This window comes from Lontra canadensis, unplaced genomic scaffold, assembly GCF_010015895.1.
Source record: "Lontra canadensis isolate GAN:19392208 unplaced genomic scaffold, GSC_riverotter_1.0 scaffold3, whole genome shotgun sequence".
Taxonomy (NCBI): Eukaryota; Metazoa; Chordata; class Mammalia; order Carnivora; family Mustelidae; genus Lontra; species Lontra canadensis.
The window spans coordinates 42,898,292-42,916,082 of NW_022630997.1; the positions used below are offsets into that span (position 1 = coordinate 42,898,292).

At 36.9% G+C, this 17,791-nt stretch overlaps 1 protein-coding gene across 2 annotated transcripts in view; it reads right to left on the bottom strand.

The window, feature by feature from the left end:
* Positions 1–17,791, bottom strand: part of MCU (mitochondrial calcium uniporter) — a 199,506-nt gene that overhangs the window by 33,127 nt on the left and 148,588 nt on the right. For both annotated transcript variants that reach the window (XM_032840720.1, XM_032840730.1), the window contains exon 2: positions 6,444–6,513. In XM_032840720.1, the coding sequence (XP_032696611.1) occupies positions 6,444–6,513 (70 nt within the window). The remainder of the gene's footprint in view (positions 1–6,443; positions 6,514–17,791) is intronic.

A 17,791-nucleotide genomic window follows, 5' to 3' on the forward strand; every position in this document is an offset into this window, starting at 1 on the left:
ATGGAGCCCCACATCGGGCTCTCTGCTCAGCAGGGAGCCTGCTTCCCTTCCTCCCTCTCTGCTTGCCTCTCTGCCTAATTGTGATCTCTGCCTGTCAAATAAATAAATTCTTTAAAAATTTTTTTAAAAAATTTAAAAAAGGTAAAACCAATGCTTTCGATGGTGCTGCTGTGAAAGTAACTTTATTAAACCTTGACCTTTGACCTACTTTAACTTTTGGGTAGTGAGAAGCAGAATATAGTCCTAAAACACAGACAGTGGAGTACAGCAGAAAAAGCATGGTTTTGGAATCTCAGCTAGATAGTACTCAAGTTCTATCATAGGAGACACCTTGAATCCATGAGCATACTACTGAATATAACTGTACCTCATTTTTCTCACAATGTAGGGGTTCTAATATCTCACAAGGTTGCTGAGAAGATTCAATGAGAATATGTGAAAAAAATACCTGCTTTAATAGTTTCTCTTGATTTTCCTAAAAACTATAGTCTTAAAACCCAAAGTCTAAATCATAGAATACATCCAATAATGCCTTTAAATCTCAAGAAAACAAATCTGACTTGTTCCATTGAGGGCAACAAGAAGAAAAACAGTATATACTATACAAACCAATTCCATATTTCTTAGTATTTTTGGGTAACTGACCTCTTTGAGACACTGATACATGTATGGATTCCTCCCTTGGCCCTATTTCCTGAAAACTCTCAATTTATACATAAAAATTTTAGATATAATTTATTTTTTTGCATCAGAAGCTGATTTCCTTCATATTCCCTGTAATGGACTGAATTGTATGTCCATCCCCTACCCCTCACCTCCCCACCCCTGCCATTCATATGTTGAAGCTCTAATTCCCAGTATGACTACCTGGAGATGGGTCCCTAGGGGGTAACTAAGGTTAAATGAGGTCATAAAGGACAAAGGACAGGCCCCAGTCTTTTAGGACTGTGTATTTATAAGAGTAAGAACTCTCCCCACTCCCCACCATGTGAGAACACAGACAGAAAGTAGCTATCTGCAAGCTAATAGAGTTCTTATAAGAACCAGACCATGCTGGCACCCTGCCCTCAGCCTTCCAGCCTCCAGAACTGTGAAAAAATAAATTTGTGTTGTTTAAGCCACCCGGCCTACACTATTTTGTTATGGCAGCCCTAGCAGACTACTACATTGACATATTTTTAAAATAAATGTTTACAAAAACTGAAGTATTTTCCTCATTTCTAACCCCAAATTAATGGCCATTTCCTATTTTTCAAAAGAGATAGAAGAAAAGTGTACAAATTAAATAAAGTAAACTTTAATTCTATATAAAAACCATTTCAATTACAAGATTGCTATTGTTTGGTTTGTATAATGAAGTCACATAGGGTCCTGGTTTTAGAACATGGTTAACTTGAATATAATCCTTGATATCTAAAAGGTTGTGCCTTTTTGTTTTCACAAAAGGAAGTGGTAACAAATATAATCATGAATCACTTTGCCAGATGATGATGGTAGGCTAGGTGTGTGCAAGGAACCCAAGAATTTCCTAAGACTCTTAGAATTGAGGGGCACCTGGGTGGCTCAGTCGTTAAGCATTAGACTTCGGCTCAGGTCATGATCCTAGGGTCCTGAGAGAGCCCTGCATTGGGCTCCCTGCTCAGTGGGGAGCCTGCTTCTCCTTCTCCCACTTCCACTGCTCTTGTTCCCTCTCTGTGTCTCTCTCTGTCAAATAAATAATAAAAATAAAATCTTTTAAAAAAACAAGACTCTTAGAATTGAATTCATATCAAAATCACTGTTTTGGGGCGCCTGGGTGGCTCAGTGGGTTAAGCCGCTGCCTTCGGCTCAGGTCATGATCTCAGGGTCCTGGGATCGAGTCCCGCATCGGGCTCTCTGCTCAGCGGGGAGCCTGCTTCCCTCTCTCTCTCTCTGCCTGCCTCTCTACTTGTGATCTCTCTCTGTCAAATCAATAAATAAAATATTAAAAAAAAATCACTGTTTTGATGCAGTATCAAAAGAAAAGACTACAAATCCAAAATTTGATTTTAAGGTTTCTGAGTGGAGGTAATCTTTAAGAGCCTTGAGGTTTTTCAATTCTTTTTTTTTTTTTTAAAGATTTTATTTATTTATTTGACAGACAGAGATCACAAGTAGGCAGAGAGGCAGGCAGAGAGAGAGAGAAAGGGAAGAAAGCTCCCTGCTGAGCAGAGAGCCCCCGATGTGGGGCCCGATCCCAGGACCCTGGGATCATGACCTGAGCTGAAGGCAGAGGCTTTAACCCACTGAGCCACCCAGGCACCCCGAGGTTTTTCAATTCTTGTAGAGAAACTGAGAGAACTTTCTCTCATGACTAGCCCCAGAGAAACTTCCTCCAGCTGTCGGAAAATTCACAAGGTTGTCAATTTCTAATTACTGCTTGGTTAAAGGAGCTCATTATTGTTCTATCAAATTCGTAATAATGACTAGAAGGTCTTAAACTGGAAGATTATGCTTATTCATAAAATCCCAAATATCCCCAAATAAATCAAGCCATAAGTAAACACTTCCTTATACTAAATTTTCTCTTCTCTTAAAGAGCAAAACTCCTGTCTAAAGTTTAATCAAGCAAAGGAAAATATTCTATTTTGATAAAATCTTCTTCTCATGATGGTGATTACTTCTGTGGTAACAGGCAAGGCTTCTTTTAGGGCTGTTGGAAGTGACTTCAACTATAGAATGTGCAAAGGAAAAAAAAAAGAAACCCAAGGTATTATTACAATGGGTGGGGCTCCTTTCTTCTCTGAGGCAATATAAATATGCATGTTACTAAGCTTGGAAGATGAACCATCTGTGCAGAATACCAAGATCTTCCTTAGCATCAAAAAAATTTTTTTTCTGGTAGTTATTTTGGCAAAGAAATTTAACAATCTTTCAAAAATGGTGACAACCATTAATGTTAACAGCTTTTTTAATTTCTGTAAGAGAATCTCACATATTTAAGATTTTTCTTTTACTATGTCAACATCCTTATTAACAGACAAAAACTAGGAACTAACTCCTTAGAACAAATCAGTAGTTTTCATCAAGTTGCACTCTGGAGGGAAATGGGATAATTTCCAAATCCTTCAAAACTTCAAATTATTGAATAAATGATAGGAATCCTAGAATGGATGACATCATCTGAAATTTGACATAAATTCGCTTCTACTCCAAGCTAAGTCAGTTCAAAACTGTCAGCACATAAAACTTAAAGGTCTTTCCAATTTCACGTGGCAGCTTTTCTTGGCAATGTGAAAATCCATTTTTTAGAACCCTTTCAAAAAAAAGGCTTTTGTGATAGAAGAAATTCAATCACATTTTGGTAGTTCCTAACTGAAACTTCTACTTACGACAAAAATTCCAAACTGTAAGATATATTTTAAAAATGGAATACTATGAGCTCTCTCAGCTTTTCCAACTTCATACCTAGGTTAGTGAGAACTCTGCCACATTAAAAAACTAGGGCTTCACTTCTATCATCTTTGGTGATTAGGTGATTTCATTATTTTCATTTCTTTTTTGTTGTCAAGTTTTTTAAAAGTTGGAATGAAAGATAGTAGAGGAATAGTTTGTGCCCTCAACACAATGAAGACAATAAAAACAGAATTTCCAAATGTGTATAGGAGTGGCCATTAACAAAACAAGATAACTCAAAGAAATCTTTCTTTTTCCCAAAACTATTTGAAAAACAACAAGAAAAGCTCTACAATATATAAAGAATCTTTACAAATCAATACTAAGATGGTGAATTTTTTTAAATGGGCAAAAAGTCTAAATGCTTTTCTAAAGAAAATATGTGAATGTTTAATAAGTACATTAAAAGATGCTCAACATCAGGACACCTGGGTGGTTCAGTTGGTTAAGCTTCTGCTTTTGGCTCAGTTCATGACCCTGGGGTCCCGGGATTGAGCCCCGAGTCAGGCTCCCTGCTCAGCATGGAGTCTGCTTCTCCCTCTGCCCCTCCCCCTGCTCACGCTCTCTCAAATTAAAAAAAAAAAAAAAAAAAAAAAAAAGATGCTCAACATCATTAGTCATAAGTGAAATGCAAATTAAAATCACAACAAGGGTGCCTGGGTGGCTCAGTCAGTTAAGTCATGATCCTGTGGCTCAGGTCATGATCCCAGGACTGGGACTGAGCCCCAAGTTGGGGGGGGGTGGTCTCTGCTCAGTGGGGAGTCTGCATCTTCCTCTTCCCCAGCCCTTTCCACCCTCCAGTTTATGCTCTCTCTCCCACTCACTCTCAAATAAATTTTTTAAAAAATGAAATAATATTACATATCTACTAAAATATCTATAATCAAGAAGACTGATCCAAGTAAGTATTGGGGAGGATACAGGGAAACTGGAACACTTATATGCTGCTGGTGGGAATACAAAGTAGTACAGCCACTTTGGAAAACAGTCTTGTAATTTCTTCAAAAGTAAAGTATATATACCGTATAATCCAGCCATTCCACTAAGCATCTACCCAAGAGAAATGAAAACATATGTTCACACAGACTTTAAAGTAAGCGTTAATACCAGCAGTATTAACAGTCCAAAATGGAAAACAATCCAAACATCTTTAACTTGGTGAATAAATAAAATGTGATTGTTTCCACATATTAGAATATTTCTCAGCAGTAAAAATAAAGGAAAGAACTGCAACACCCACTACAATAGTGATAAACGTCAAAAGCATTATGATATGCCAAAAAGACTGCATATTATAGGAGTTCATTTATATGACATTTGGGAAAAAGATTTACTTATTACAGGCAGAAAGCAGATTAGTGGTTGCGTGAGACAGAAGTTGGGAGAAGGGACTGACTGCAAAACAGGAACAAGGAAACTTTGAGGGATGAAGGAAGTAGTCTAAAGCTGGACTGTTATGATGCTATGACATGATATGTGAATTTTATGTATATCTCAATTAAGCTTAAAAAAAAAAAAAAGGAACAGCACAAAAAAACAAAGAAAATGTTGGGACACATACTTAGTTCTCCAAACCATCCACAGACCTTAAGTTAAGAATTTATATATTATTGGGGCACCTGGGTGGCTCAGCCATAAAGTGTCTGCCTTCGGCTCAGGTCATGATCCCAGAGTCCTGGGATCAAGTCCCGCATTGGGATCCTTTCTCTGCGGGGAGCCTACTTCTCTCTCTGCCTCTGCCTGCCACTCTTCCTGCTTGTGCTCTCTCTCTCTCTCTCTCTGACAAATAAATAAACAAATCTTAAAAAAAGAAGAAGAAGAAGTAAAAATAAGAAAGATGTATAATTTGGGGATATAGTAAGGACAATAAGTTGCATTAAATCAATTATGTGCCTCTATTTCTTGATAACTAATACGAGTTGGTTTCTTAAGAAGGGGGCAACAGTACTGGTAGGAATTTGGGGAGCTTTTTTTTTTTTTTTGAAGTATGTATTTTTTCAACACCTTATGCAACACAGGGCAACCTACTAGCATTTACACCGTAGAACAATGTTCACCAAATACCCCAGTACACCTGTACCATTGTTACATTATTGAAATACTTCCACATAGGGTAAAAGCAACTGCATTAAGTTTAAAGAGCTTTTGGGTGGGGAAGGGTTCTGATAACACTGTAAATATCTGTTCTAAGGAGTAACAGGGGATCCTAGGACTTGCAAAATTCCTCTGAGGCTTCTTCACTTTAGGTGTATATAAGTTTGCTAGATGCTCTTTTGATGGTTGCTTTGCCTATAAATTGATGCTTATTGTTGAAATTAGAATTCTATCAAACTAAACTTGATATAGAGGAAATAAATATAACATTCAACCCTAAGCAAACAAGCTAAGCTGTAGATGTGCAATACTAGGTAAGAGAAATGACAATAAGATTGTGAACATATTTCCCTACTACTGTAACAATTACAAAAACCTCCATCCTGTTGTCAGTTTGCAGCATCATGGACATTCACAAAGGACTGTACGTGGTCCCCAAGCATCTGTTCATTCTTTCTCACATCAAAGAAGGGTATTAAAGACCTGAGTCTAAGGGAAGGAAAAAAAAATCAGGGCAAGAGGTCTCAGATTTTTGAATTGCTTCTGTCTAGACACTGATGACACGAAGGGGCTGGAGAGTTTGATCATGATGCATAGTAGGAAGACCCAACACTTAGGAAATACCAAAGATGGTGTTTCTGTGATCTTCACATTACCTATGTCCCCAGTTTTAAAACACAAATAAGATGATCCATGATCTATGAAAACTTGATGGGTCTATTAGTTTTTCTTTCTGATCCCTCCTCTAAGTTCACTGCATCTCCATTCATATTTTATTTCTCTCCTTTAGTACTGCCCACCCCCCAGGTTCCCTTCTGATTCTAACTCCATCTTAAGCGAAGGAGTATGATTTATAAATTCATATGTTAGAGAATGCAAAACACTGAGTTAAGGGAAAAAAATTATACATAAAAAATGGATTTGCCAAAACTCACCATCAGAGGGCACAACAGTACTGCAATAAACAGCTCCCAAATTCTGCCAAGGAGAGAGCCTCTGGTGCACCTAGAAAATAAAAAAGACACATCCATGGTCAGGACAGAGCAACAAATGTGTGTATATATGATAGAATAACTTTTTGATTATTTAAGTAATATGTATTCTTTGCAGAAAAGCTTAAAAATATCATTTAAGAAAGTTTCTCACACTCATATCATCCTAAGATCATAATAATGAATATTTTGGTTTGTTTTCAAAATTTTAAGCAAACATATTTACATATACACATATTCACAATTGTTTTTTCATCTACTTTTTAGACACTCGATATTGGTTTGAAGGGCTATCAAGTCTAACTAAACTTATACGCTTCTTCCTCTTGCTAGCTTTTAGACCTGCATTTCCTTCATAACTAGGTGTTAAGTAGTTCTAGCATGAATTTGCTGTTATTGGGTAGAGATCTAGTCTTTCTGTTCACTTTCCTTTTTTTTTTTTTTTTAATTTTAAAAACTTGGTCAGGTAGCTTTACTCCCGGAGTCCCTAATAATTTCCTTCTTCTGAAGGATAAGAATATATTCTTATTCTTCTTCTTTTTCTGAAGGATAAGAACATATTCTGAATATAAGAAGGAAATCACTAAACATCTTACTACTTTCTCCAAGAGTAGTGTCATTTTGTAGATTTAGGTCTAGAACTTAGTTTCTCATAATTAAACTAAGTTTTAAAAGGAATATTAAATATGTTTCTGACTTGTCAAATGATTCATTTATCCCTTTGTACCTTTTACCTTCCCAGCCACAGACAGTATTAAAGGAAGGCAATAACCAACTAAAAAATAATGTCTGCCTCTGAAGCTGATATAATACTCCACTCCATCAGCCCTAGAAGAAAAATCATTTAGGACTCTATGACAAGACATAACTTAACACAATCATGATGCATAACAGACTTTACATCCTTCATGTGAGTATCAATTCCTGCCTCCTTCCAACTTAAGAAAGCATGCAGAAATATGAGACTGACATTTGCTAAAAATGTAAATACAGTAGTCCCCTCTTACAGGGGCTATGTCCCAAGACCCCTCAGGAGATGCCTGAAACTAGATATAGTACTAAATCCTGTATGTTTTTTCTTATACATACATGCTTAAGATAAAGCTTAATTTATGAATTAGGCTCAAGAGATTAGCAACAATAGTTAATAAAATAGAACTGTAACAATATACTATAAAAGTTAAGTAAAGGTGGTCTCTCAAAGTATCTTACTGTACTGTGCTCACCCTTCTTGTAATGATGTAAAATGATAAAAACACTTACATGATGAGATAAAATGAGGTGAATGATGTCAGGATTGTGACCTAGTGTTAAACTACTAATGACCTTCTGGCCATATGTCAGAAGGAAGATCATCTGCTTCTGGACTGCGGTTGACTATGGGTAATGAAAGTGAAACCACAGATAAGGGGGACTACTGTAAATAATCAAAACTATTAGACTTAGCTCATAGCTGAACATGACACACTAATGTGATTTCGTGCTGGTGAGAACCTTTAAGTTAATATATACAATTACTTTACGGTGACTTCCAGAGGTTTTTTTTTTTTTTTTTTAAGTTTCAAAACATTTAAACTTAATTTTACACACTGATTCAGGGATGCACTGGTTAAAGATAGGTGTGCTGGGAAACCCCATAATCCCAATCCTCTGCTTGAGCCCTGTAAGGGGATCCAAAGAATCCTTGGACTTCATAAAGCAGTTTGAAAACGAATGCCGGAAATCAGGGGAAGATGAATCCTACCCCACAAATGAGACCCACAGAGGGAAAGTGACTTAAAAGTCACACATCAGGCAGAATCAGGATTTAGAATCCAGGTCTCAATACTGCTAACAATCTTCTATACAAAACACAGAGGGCCTTGGTCTTATCCTCTGCAGGTCTTTTTGTTTGACTATACCTAGGTACCGTCTAGCAGTATAATTTTATTTAAAACGCTTATTTCTTTTAAATAGATAAAACAGGTACATGATACAAAATTCAAGAAACAAAAACTAAATAAAAAATTAAGTCTTTTAAGTCTCGGTCTTCCTCCCATCCCTGTGGACCAGCAACACAGTTCTCTCCAGAGGTAACTCATTAAATTTGAATATCCTATCAAAGACGGTGTTATATATATACACAAGCTTGTGCATATATATGTATGTATTTGCAGAGGTTTTTAAAAACACAAATGGTAGCATGCTAGAGTTTCATTACTCATCTGTTTTTTTTTTTTTCTAACTTAACTCACTGTTTTTAGTGACTGAATAAAATTACACTGGTTAAATAAATTTATGGTACATCTTTATGATTGGCTGTTGACAATCTTTTATTATTTTAGTACATGATACTGGAATGAAAATTCTTATGTGTAGGCACCAATATCAGAAGATAAAATACTCCAAATGCCAAGTTAAAGGTACATACACTTTAAATTTTGAAAGCTATTGCCAAACTGTTTTTCATGGAAATTTACATGAATTCATAGACCTGCAGATTATACTCCTATTCACTAAATGAGCATCTGATTCCTAAAACCTCCAAAACAATGTATCATTAAACTTCTTTATTTTGCCAGTATCAAAGTTGAGCAGTATTTCATTTCTTGTATTAAAAGTAAAAATTTTTACATATTTTTATCTAAGACTTAATTGTTTTGCTTTTCTATGAACTAAGTATTTATACCCTTTGCCCTTTTTTCAATTTAGTTCTTGGTCTTGGAATATTATTTTGTAGAAATTCTTTAAATATTAAGAAAGTTAGCCCTTTGTTAACAACATGTTATATGAATTCATGCCTGATTACTTTCCTTTAAGCATTTTCCTAGTTATTCTCCAACTCTTGAACTTAGAGTCAGTATGTCTAGTGATACAACACAAATACACAATCCCATTAATTTCAAAGCAGTAGAATAGCACAGGAAATAAAATCAAAGAATTTGTAATCACCCTGCTTGAGTTTAGATTCTCATTCAATAACCTACTCCAGCTTCAACTTGGAGCAAGTTCATTAGTCTCTTTGAGCCTCAGTTTCTTCACTGAAAAATGGACAAAGAGTAATACTGGTAGTTCCACATAAACTTGCGGTGAGGAGTAAATGTAATACATGTATTTAGAACAGTGCCTGTCATAGAGTAACTGCTCAATAAATGTTAACTAGTTTTTTGTTTGTTTTTTTGTTATGAAATTGAGATATTAACTCTAATTAACATAACAGAAATTGACTTCTATATGATTTTGAGTCTTCATATCCAAAAACCTTGTAAGTCTTTCCATTTAAGTCTGTATTTGTGTCACTGAAAAGCATTTTAGGGTCTTCCTCACACAGATCTTCATTGTCCCTTTCCCTAATGTAATGCTTCTTGTACTAATTACTATTCGTACTAATCTTTTTTTTTTTAAAGATTTTATTTATTTATTTGATAGACAGAGATCACCAAGTAGAGAGGCAGGCAGGGAGAGAGGAGGAAGCAGGCTCCCTGCTGAGCAGAGAGCCAGATGTGGGGCTCGATCCCAGGACCCTGAGATCATGACCTGAGCGGAAGGGAGAGGCTTTAACTCACTGAGCCACCCAGGCACCCCTATTTGTACTAATCTTGTCCAATATTAAGATCATGACCCCTACATTTGTTTTTAGTTAGTATATGCCTGTTATGCTTTACCTATCCTCTAATTTTGTTATTCTTTCAAAGTTTGTTTTAGAAATTATTCTAAATAATTTTTTGTGATCTAATCTGGGAATCATTCAATAGGAAAGTTTAGCCTATTTATATTTATTAATATAATATATACTTAGTCTCCTTTCAGTCATCAAATATTATGCTATAAAATTTTATGCTTTGTTTTTAGTGCTGTTCTTTCTTCTTAAAAATAGTTTACTAAATGGTTTGGTCTTGCTTTATTTTAGTTACACAGGTATTTCTTCTAATAATATGGAAAGTTTACTTTGGTTTAGTAGTTATTTCAGAGCAAAAGTCTAAGTACTTTTAGCAGTCTTTAAGGCTCAATGTTATCAGATACCCTATTATCTCTCAGACTTCATCTCTTACCCTCTTCCTCTCAATTACTCTGCTTTAGCCCCTCGAGACTCTGTTCTGTTTGTTGTATGTGCCAGCTATGCTCTTGCTTCAAGACTTCTGCAACAGTTACTATTTCTGATTAAAATATTATTTTTCCAGGTAACTATCAGCTTCCCTCACTTCCTTCAAATGTTTGCTCACATTTTACTTCCTGAGTGAGGCCTACTCTGGCTACCCAATTTAAAATGTTAATCCCAGAAGTTAAGATGCCCAGAGTCGCTGGTGGACCCTAAGTTTGTCTTGTCCCTCAAATACAACTACATAGTTATCAAATCATTCAGACCACCTGAGAAATCAATCAGAGATCTGAAAAAACAGATGCTGCAAGTCTATAAGTAGAAAAGTGACCACAGTCTGGGAGGTAGGAGGTGCAGAGACTTAAATCTGGTGTGACATCGCTGATTATATGGCGGAGGGGCAGGGGCCTGTTTAAGGAGGCTAATGGAGTACAAATCAGAACTTTTAGAAGTCTGCTATGGCTGGGGGATGGGGTACATGTCCCTGGCTCAAAGGTGCTCAGGTAGCAAAGTGTGGCAGAATCCCAGGTATGACAGTATGGTCTCAGGTCCTGGGGATCGCAAGAACAACAGGGGGTGCCTGAGTGGGACAGAGTTCCCAGGCATAGGCGTGGGAAAGCTGGCTGAGAATAGCAAGTCTACATGCCAGCTCTCTGCTCTGTGTTGCCGTAAGTTGCAAACCACTGTACGGTTGTGCGACCAGCTTCCTGGGCGGGATCCAGGAAAAGGCAGAAACCTGGTGAGACCCCCTCCCCAAGGAATAGCAAGGGCCCATGCCATAGGAGTCCCCCAAATTTAGAGTTTTTAAACTCAGTCACATGCCTGAGATTAAAAAAAAAAAAAAAAAAAAAAGCTCAGTCAGAGGCCAGGTGAACAGACTTCTGACAGAAACCGGGGGAGTGACTGGATGCTTTTCTGTGAGGGTTCACTGAAGAATGTAGGGGGGGTGGAGGTGTGCCCAGGGGTATGCAAATTTTTGTCTCTGGCGCTAGAGAGCAGGGTGCAGCCATATTCACCCAGCCCATCAGCACTGAAAGCCTTCAGGGAGCAAAACAGTGCCACCTAGTGGAGTCCAGGGCTGCTTACACTGAGCCCCGGCCTCTGAGTACTGGAGGCACTTCTCCACTAGAGCAAGTCCATCTGAGAATCAGTGCAACAGGCCCCGCCTCCAGTTTACTGATCAAAGAGGGCTTCAAAACTTCAACTCTTCGGGAAAACAGTATGATTATACCATTCTTGGTATTTTCACTCTTTAGTCTATTGGCATTATACGTCCAGTTAATTTTTTCAATTCTTTTTTTATTCGTTTTATTTTTATGTATACTTTATCTGTATATATTTTTGTTTCCTTTCATTGTATTTATACACACATATATGTATTTATACATACATTTATATATACACATACACATGTTTTTCTTTCTTATTTGGGTATCTAGTTTCTTTTAACAGGCAGACCAAAACACCCATGATCTAGTTTAGTTTAGTTTTGCTTTCTGTTGTTGTGGTTGTTATTATTATTTTTGTTTTTTTCCTCTTTCTTTCTTCTTTTCTTTTCTGGACATAATGAAAAGATGTAGAAAATCACCCCAAAAGAAAGAACAGGAGGAAGTACTCACTACCAGGGATTTAATCAATATGGTATATGATTAAGATGTCTGAACTAGAATTTAAAACAACGATTATACAGATACTAGCTGGCATTGAAAAAGGCATAGAAAACACTAGACAATCACTTATTCTAGAGAAAAAAAGAACTAAAATCTAGTCAAGTCAAAATTAAAAATGCTAAAAAAAAAAATTTTTAAATGCTATTACCAAGATGCAGTCCCAAGTGGAGGCTATAAAAATGAGGATGAACAATGCAGAAGAGCAAATAAGTGATACAGAAGAAAATAAGGAAGCTCAAAAGAGGGAAAGAAAACTATTAGATCATGAAGGCAGACTTAGGGAACTCAGCAAAATAATATGTATATTAGTATATACATTAGTGTGTGTGTGTGTATGTGTATGTGTATATGTGTATGTGTATATATATATATGTATATATATATATATATACATATATATATAAACAGGAAAAAGCAAAATAATATGTATATTATAGGAGTCCCAGATGAGGAGGGGAAAAGGGGCAGAAGGTTTATTTGAACAAATCAAAATTTTTTAAAGATTTTATTTATTTATTTTAGAGAGCGAGAATTTCAAGCCGACTCCGTGCTGTGCATGGACCCGGACACAAGGCTTGATCCCAGGATCCTGAGATCATGACCTGAGCTGAAACCAAGAGTCAGATACTTAGAATGGGCTACCCAGGTGCCCCTGTTTGAACAAATTATAGCTGAGAACTTCCTTAATCTGGGGAAGGAAACAGACATTCAAATACAAGAGGCAGAGAACTCCCCTCAAAATCAACAAAAATAGGTCAACACCTTGACCTATGTTATAGTGAAGCTTGCAAATTACAAAGATAAAGAGAAAATGTTGAAAGCGGTTCAGGACAAGAGGTCCTTAACCTACAAGGTTAGACACATAAAGCTAGCGGACCTGTCCACAGAAGCCTGGCAGGACAGAAAGGACTGGCATAATATAGCCAATGTGCTAAATGGGAAAAGTATGCAGCCAAGAATACTTTATCCAGCCAGGCTGTCTATTCAGCACCATTTCTTGAAGAGACTGTCTTTTTTCCACTGTATATTTTTTCCTGTTTTGTCAAAGGTTAACTGACCATAGAGTTGAGGGTCCATATCTGGGCTCTCTACTCTGTTCCACTGGTCTATGTGTCTGTTTTTATGCCAGTACCATGCTGTCTTGGTGATCACAGCTTTGTAGTAAAGCTTGAAATCAGGTAACATGATGCCCCCAGTTTTATTTTTGTTTTTCAACATTTCCTTAGCGATTTGGGGTCTCTTCTGGTTCCATACAAATTTTTGGATTATTTGCTCCAGCTCTTTGAAGAATACCAGTGGAATTTTGATGGGAATGGCATTAAAAGTATAGATTGCTCTAGGTAGTATAGACATTTTAACAATGTTTATTCTTCCGATCCAAGAGCATGGAATGGTCTTCCATCTTTTTGTGTCTTCTTCAATTTCTTTCATGAGTGTTCTGTAGTTCCTCGAGTACAGATCCTTTACCTCTTTGGTTAGGTTTATTCCCAGGTATCTTATGGTTCTTGGTGCTATAGTAAATGGAATCGATTCTCTAATTTCCCTTTCTGTATTTTCATTGTTAGTGTATAAGAAAGCCACTGATTTCTGTACATTGACTTTGTATCCTGCCACGTTACTGAATTGCTGTATGAGTTCTAGTAGTTTGGCAGGCTGTCTATTCGGAATGGAAGGAGAGATAAAGAGCATCTAGGACAAACAAAAACTAAAGGAATTTGTGAAAACTAAATCAGCCCTGCAAGAAATATTAAAGGGGATTTCTTTGAACACAGAGAGAACCCAAAAGTAACAAAGACTGGAAAAGAATGGAGACAATCTGCAGGAACAGCGACTTTATAGGTAATACAATGGCACTAAATTCTTATCTTTCAATAATTACTGTGAATGTAAATGGAGTAAAAGCTCCAATCAAAAGACACAGGGTATCAGAATGGATAAAAAAATAAGACTCATTGATTTGTTGCTTATGACCCATTTTGGACCCAGAGACACCTCCAGATTGAAAGTGAGGAGGTGGAGAACTATTTAGCAAAACAGACATCAAAAGAAATGTGGGGTGGCAATCCTTATATCAGAAAAACTAGATTTTAACTCAAAGACTATAATGTGAGATGAAGAAGGACACTTAATCATAATAAAGGGTTCTATCCAACAAGAAGATCTAACAGTTTTAAATATTTATGCCCCTAACTTTGGAGCAGCCAAATATATAAATGAATTAATAATAAAATTAAAGAAACTCATAGATGATAATACAATAATAGTAGGGGATTTAACACTAGGAGCTGGTTCTTTGAGAGAATTAATAAGATTGATAAGCCCCTAGCCAGACTTAGAAAGGACACAAATAAAATCATGAATGAAAGAAGAGAGATCACAACCAACACTGAAGAAATACAATTATAAGAGAATATTACAAGCAATTAATGCCAACAAATTAGGCAAACTAGAAGAAATGTATGCATTCCTAGAAACATATAATCTACCAAAACTGAAACAGGAAGAAATGGAAAACCTAAACAAACCTATAACCAGCAAGGTTTTTGAGTCAGTAATCAAAAATCTCCCAAAAAACAAGAGTCCAGAGCAGATGGCCTCATAGGAGAATTCTACCAAATATTTAAAGAAGAATTAATACCTATTCTTCTGAAACTGTTCCAAAAAATAAAAGTGGGAAGAAAAACATCCAAACTCGCTCTATGAGACCATAGAACAAGTTTGGATGGTTTTGAACCCCAAACCAGACAAAGACCCCACCAATAAGGAGAATTATAGACCAATATCCCTGATGAACATGGATGCAAAAATTTTCACCAAGAGAGGAGCTAATAGGATCCAACAGTACAATAAAAAGATTATTCACCACGACCAAGTGGAATTTATTCCTGGGCTGCAGGGCTGGGTCAACATCCACAAATAAATCAATATGATATACCACATTAATAAAAGAAAGGACGAGAAGCTTATGATCCTCTCAATAGATGCAGAAAAAGCATTTGAAAAAATACAGCATCCTTTTCTTGACAAAAACCCTCCACCACGAAGGGATAGAGGGAACATCATTAGAGTCATATATGAAAGACCCACAGTGAATATCATCCTCAGAAGAATAGAGAACCCAGAAATAGACCCTCAACTCCTTGATCAAATAATCTTTGATAAAGCAGAGAGAATATCCAATGGAAATATCCAATGGAAAAAAGATAGTTGCTTCAACAAATGGTGTTGAGAAAATTGGACACCCACGTGCAGAAGAATGAAACTGGGCCACTTTCTTATACTATGCACAAAAACTGACAGCTTTTTCCCTAAGGTCAGGAATATGGTAGGGATGTCCACTCTTACCACTTTTAATCAACATTACTACTGGAAGTCATAGCCTTGGCAATCAGACAACAAAAAGAAATAAAATGTATCCAAGTTGGCAAGGAAGTCAAACTTTCACTCTTCACAGAAAACACGATACTCTATGTAGGAAAACCAAGAATCCACCAAAAAATGCTAGAACTGATACAGGAATTCAGCAAAGTCACAGAATATAAAATAAATTCACAGAAATCAGCTGCATATCTATATATTAACAATGAAGCAGCAGAAAGAGAAATCAAGAAACCCATTTACAATTGCACCAAAAACCTAAGATATTTAGGAATAAACCTAACCTAAAAGGTTAAGGATATGTAACTGAAAACTATAGAACACTCATGAAAGAAATTGAGGAAGATAAAGAGAAATGGAAAAACATTCCACGTTCATGGATTAGAAGAACAAATATTGTTAAAATGTCTATGCTACCCAAAGCAATCTACACATTCAATGCAATCCCTATGAAAATACCATCAACATTTTTCACAGATCTGGAAGAAACAATCCTAAAATTTGTATGGAACCAGAAAAGACCCCAAATAGCCAAAGTTATGTTGGAAAAGAAAACCAAAACTGGAGGCATCAAATTCTGGACTTCAAGCTCTATTACAAAGCTGTAATCGTCAAGAAAGTATGGCACTGGCACAAAAACAGACACATAGATCAATGGTACAGAATAGAGAAGCCAGAAGCAAACCCTCAACTTTATGGTCAAATAATCTTCAACAAAGCAGAAAAGAATATTCAATGGAAAAAAGTCTCTTCAACAAATGGTGTTGGGAAAATTGGACAGCCACATGCAGAAGAATGAAACTGGACCACTTTCTTATACCCTATACAAAAATAAACTCAAAATGGACGAAAGACCTAAATATGAGACGTGAATCTATCAAAATCCTAGAGGAGAACACAGGTAGCAACCTCTTCGACCTTGGCCGCAGCAAATTCTTGCTAGACATGTCTCCAAAAGCAAGGGGAAAAAAAGCAAAAATGAACTATTGGGACTTCATCGGGATAAAAAGTTTCGCACAACAAAGAAACAATCCACAAGGGGCACCTGGGTGGCTCAGTTGTTAAGTGCCTGCTTTCAGCTCAGGTCATGATCCCAGGGTCCTGGAACTCACCCTGGAACTCCCAGGGGTCCCACACCAGGCTCACTGCTTGGCAGGAAGCCTGCTTCTCCCTCTTTCACTCCCCCTGCTGTGTTCCCTCTTTCATTGTGTCTCTCTCTGTCAAGTAAATAAAATTTAAAAGAAGAAGAAGAAGAGGAGGAGGAGGAGGAAGAAACAATCCACAAAACTGAAAGGCAACCCATGGAATAGTAAAAGATATTTGCAGATGACATCACCTAAAGAGCTAGTATCCAAAATCCATAAAGAACTTATCCAAAAAAAAAAAAAAAAAAAAAAGAAGAACTTATCAAGCTCAACACCCCAAAAACCAAAAAATTCAGTCAAGAAGTGTGCAGAAGACATGAACAGACATTTCTTCAAAGAAGATGTACAAACGGCTAACAGGCACATGAAAAAAAACGCTCAACATCACTTGTCATCAGGGAAATACAAATCAAAACCACAATGAGATACCACCTCACACAGTCAATGTATGAGGAAAATGATGAAATTTAGCAACTCAGGAAACAACAGATGTTGGCAAGGATAAGGAGAAAGGGGTACTTTCTTACACAGTTGGTGGGAATGCAAACTGGTACAGCAACTCTGAAAAACAGTATGGAGGTTCCTCAAACAGTTAAAAACAGAACTACCTTATGACCCAGTGATTGCACTCCAGGTATTTATCCAAAAGATACCAATATAGTGATTTGAAGGGGCACATGCACCCCAATGTTTATAGCAACAATGTCCAAAATAGCCAAAATATGGAAAGAACCTAGATGTCCATTGACAGATGAATGGATAAAGAAGATGTGGCATAATGGGGTGCCTGGGTGGCTGAATTGTTAAACTATCTGCCTTCGGCTCAGGTCATGATCTCAGCGTCCTGGGATAGAGCCCCATGCCAGGCTCCCCACTCAGCAGGCAGTCTACTTCTCCCTCTGACCCTCCCCTCACTTGTTCTCACTCATATCTTCTCTCGTTAATAAGTAAATAAAATCTTTAAAAAACAAAAAAGAAGTGGTACTTACTCAGCCATCAAAAAGAATGAAATCTTGTCAT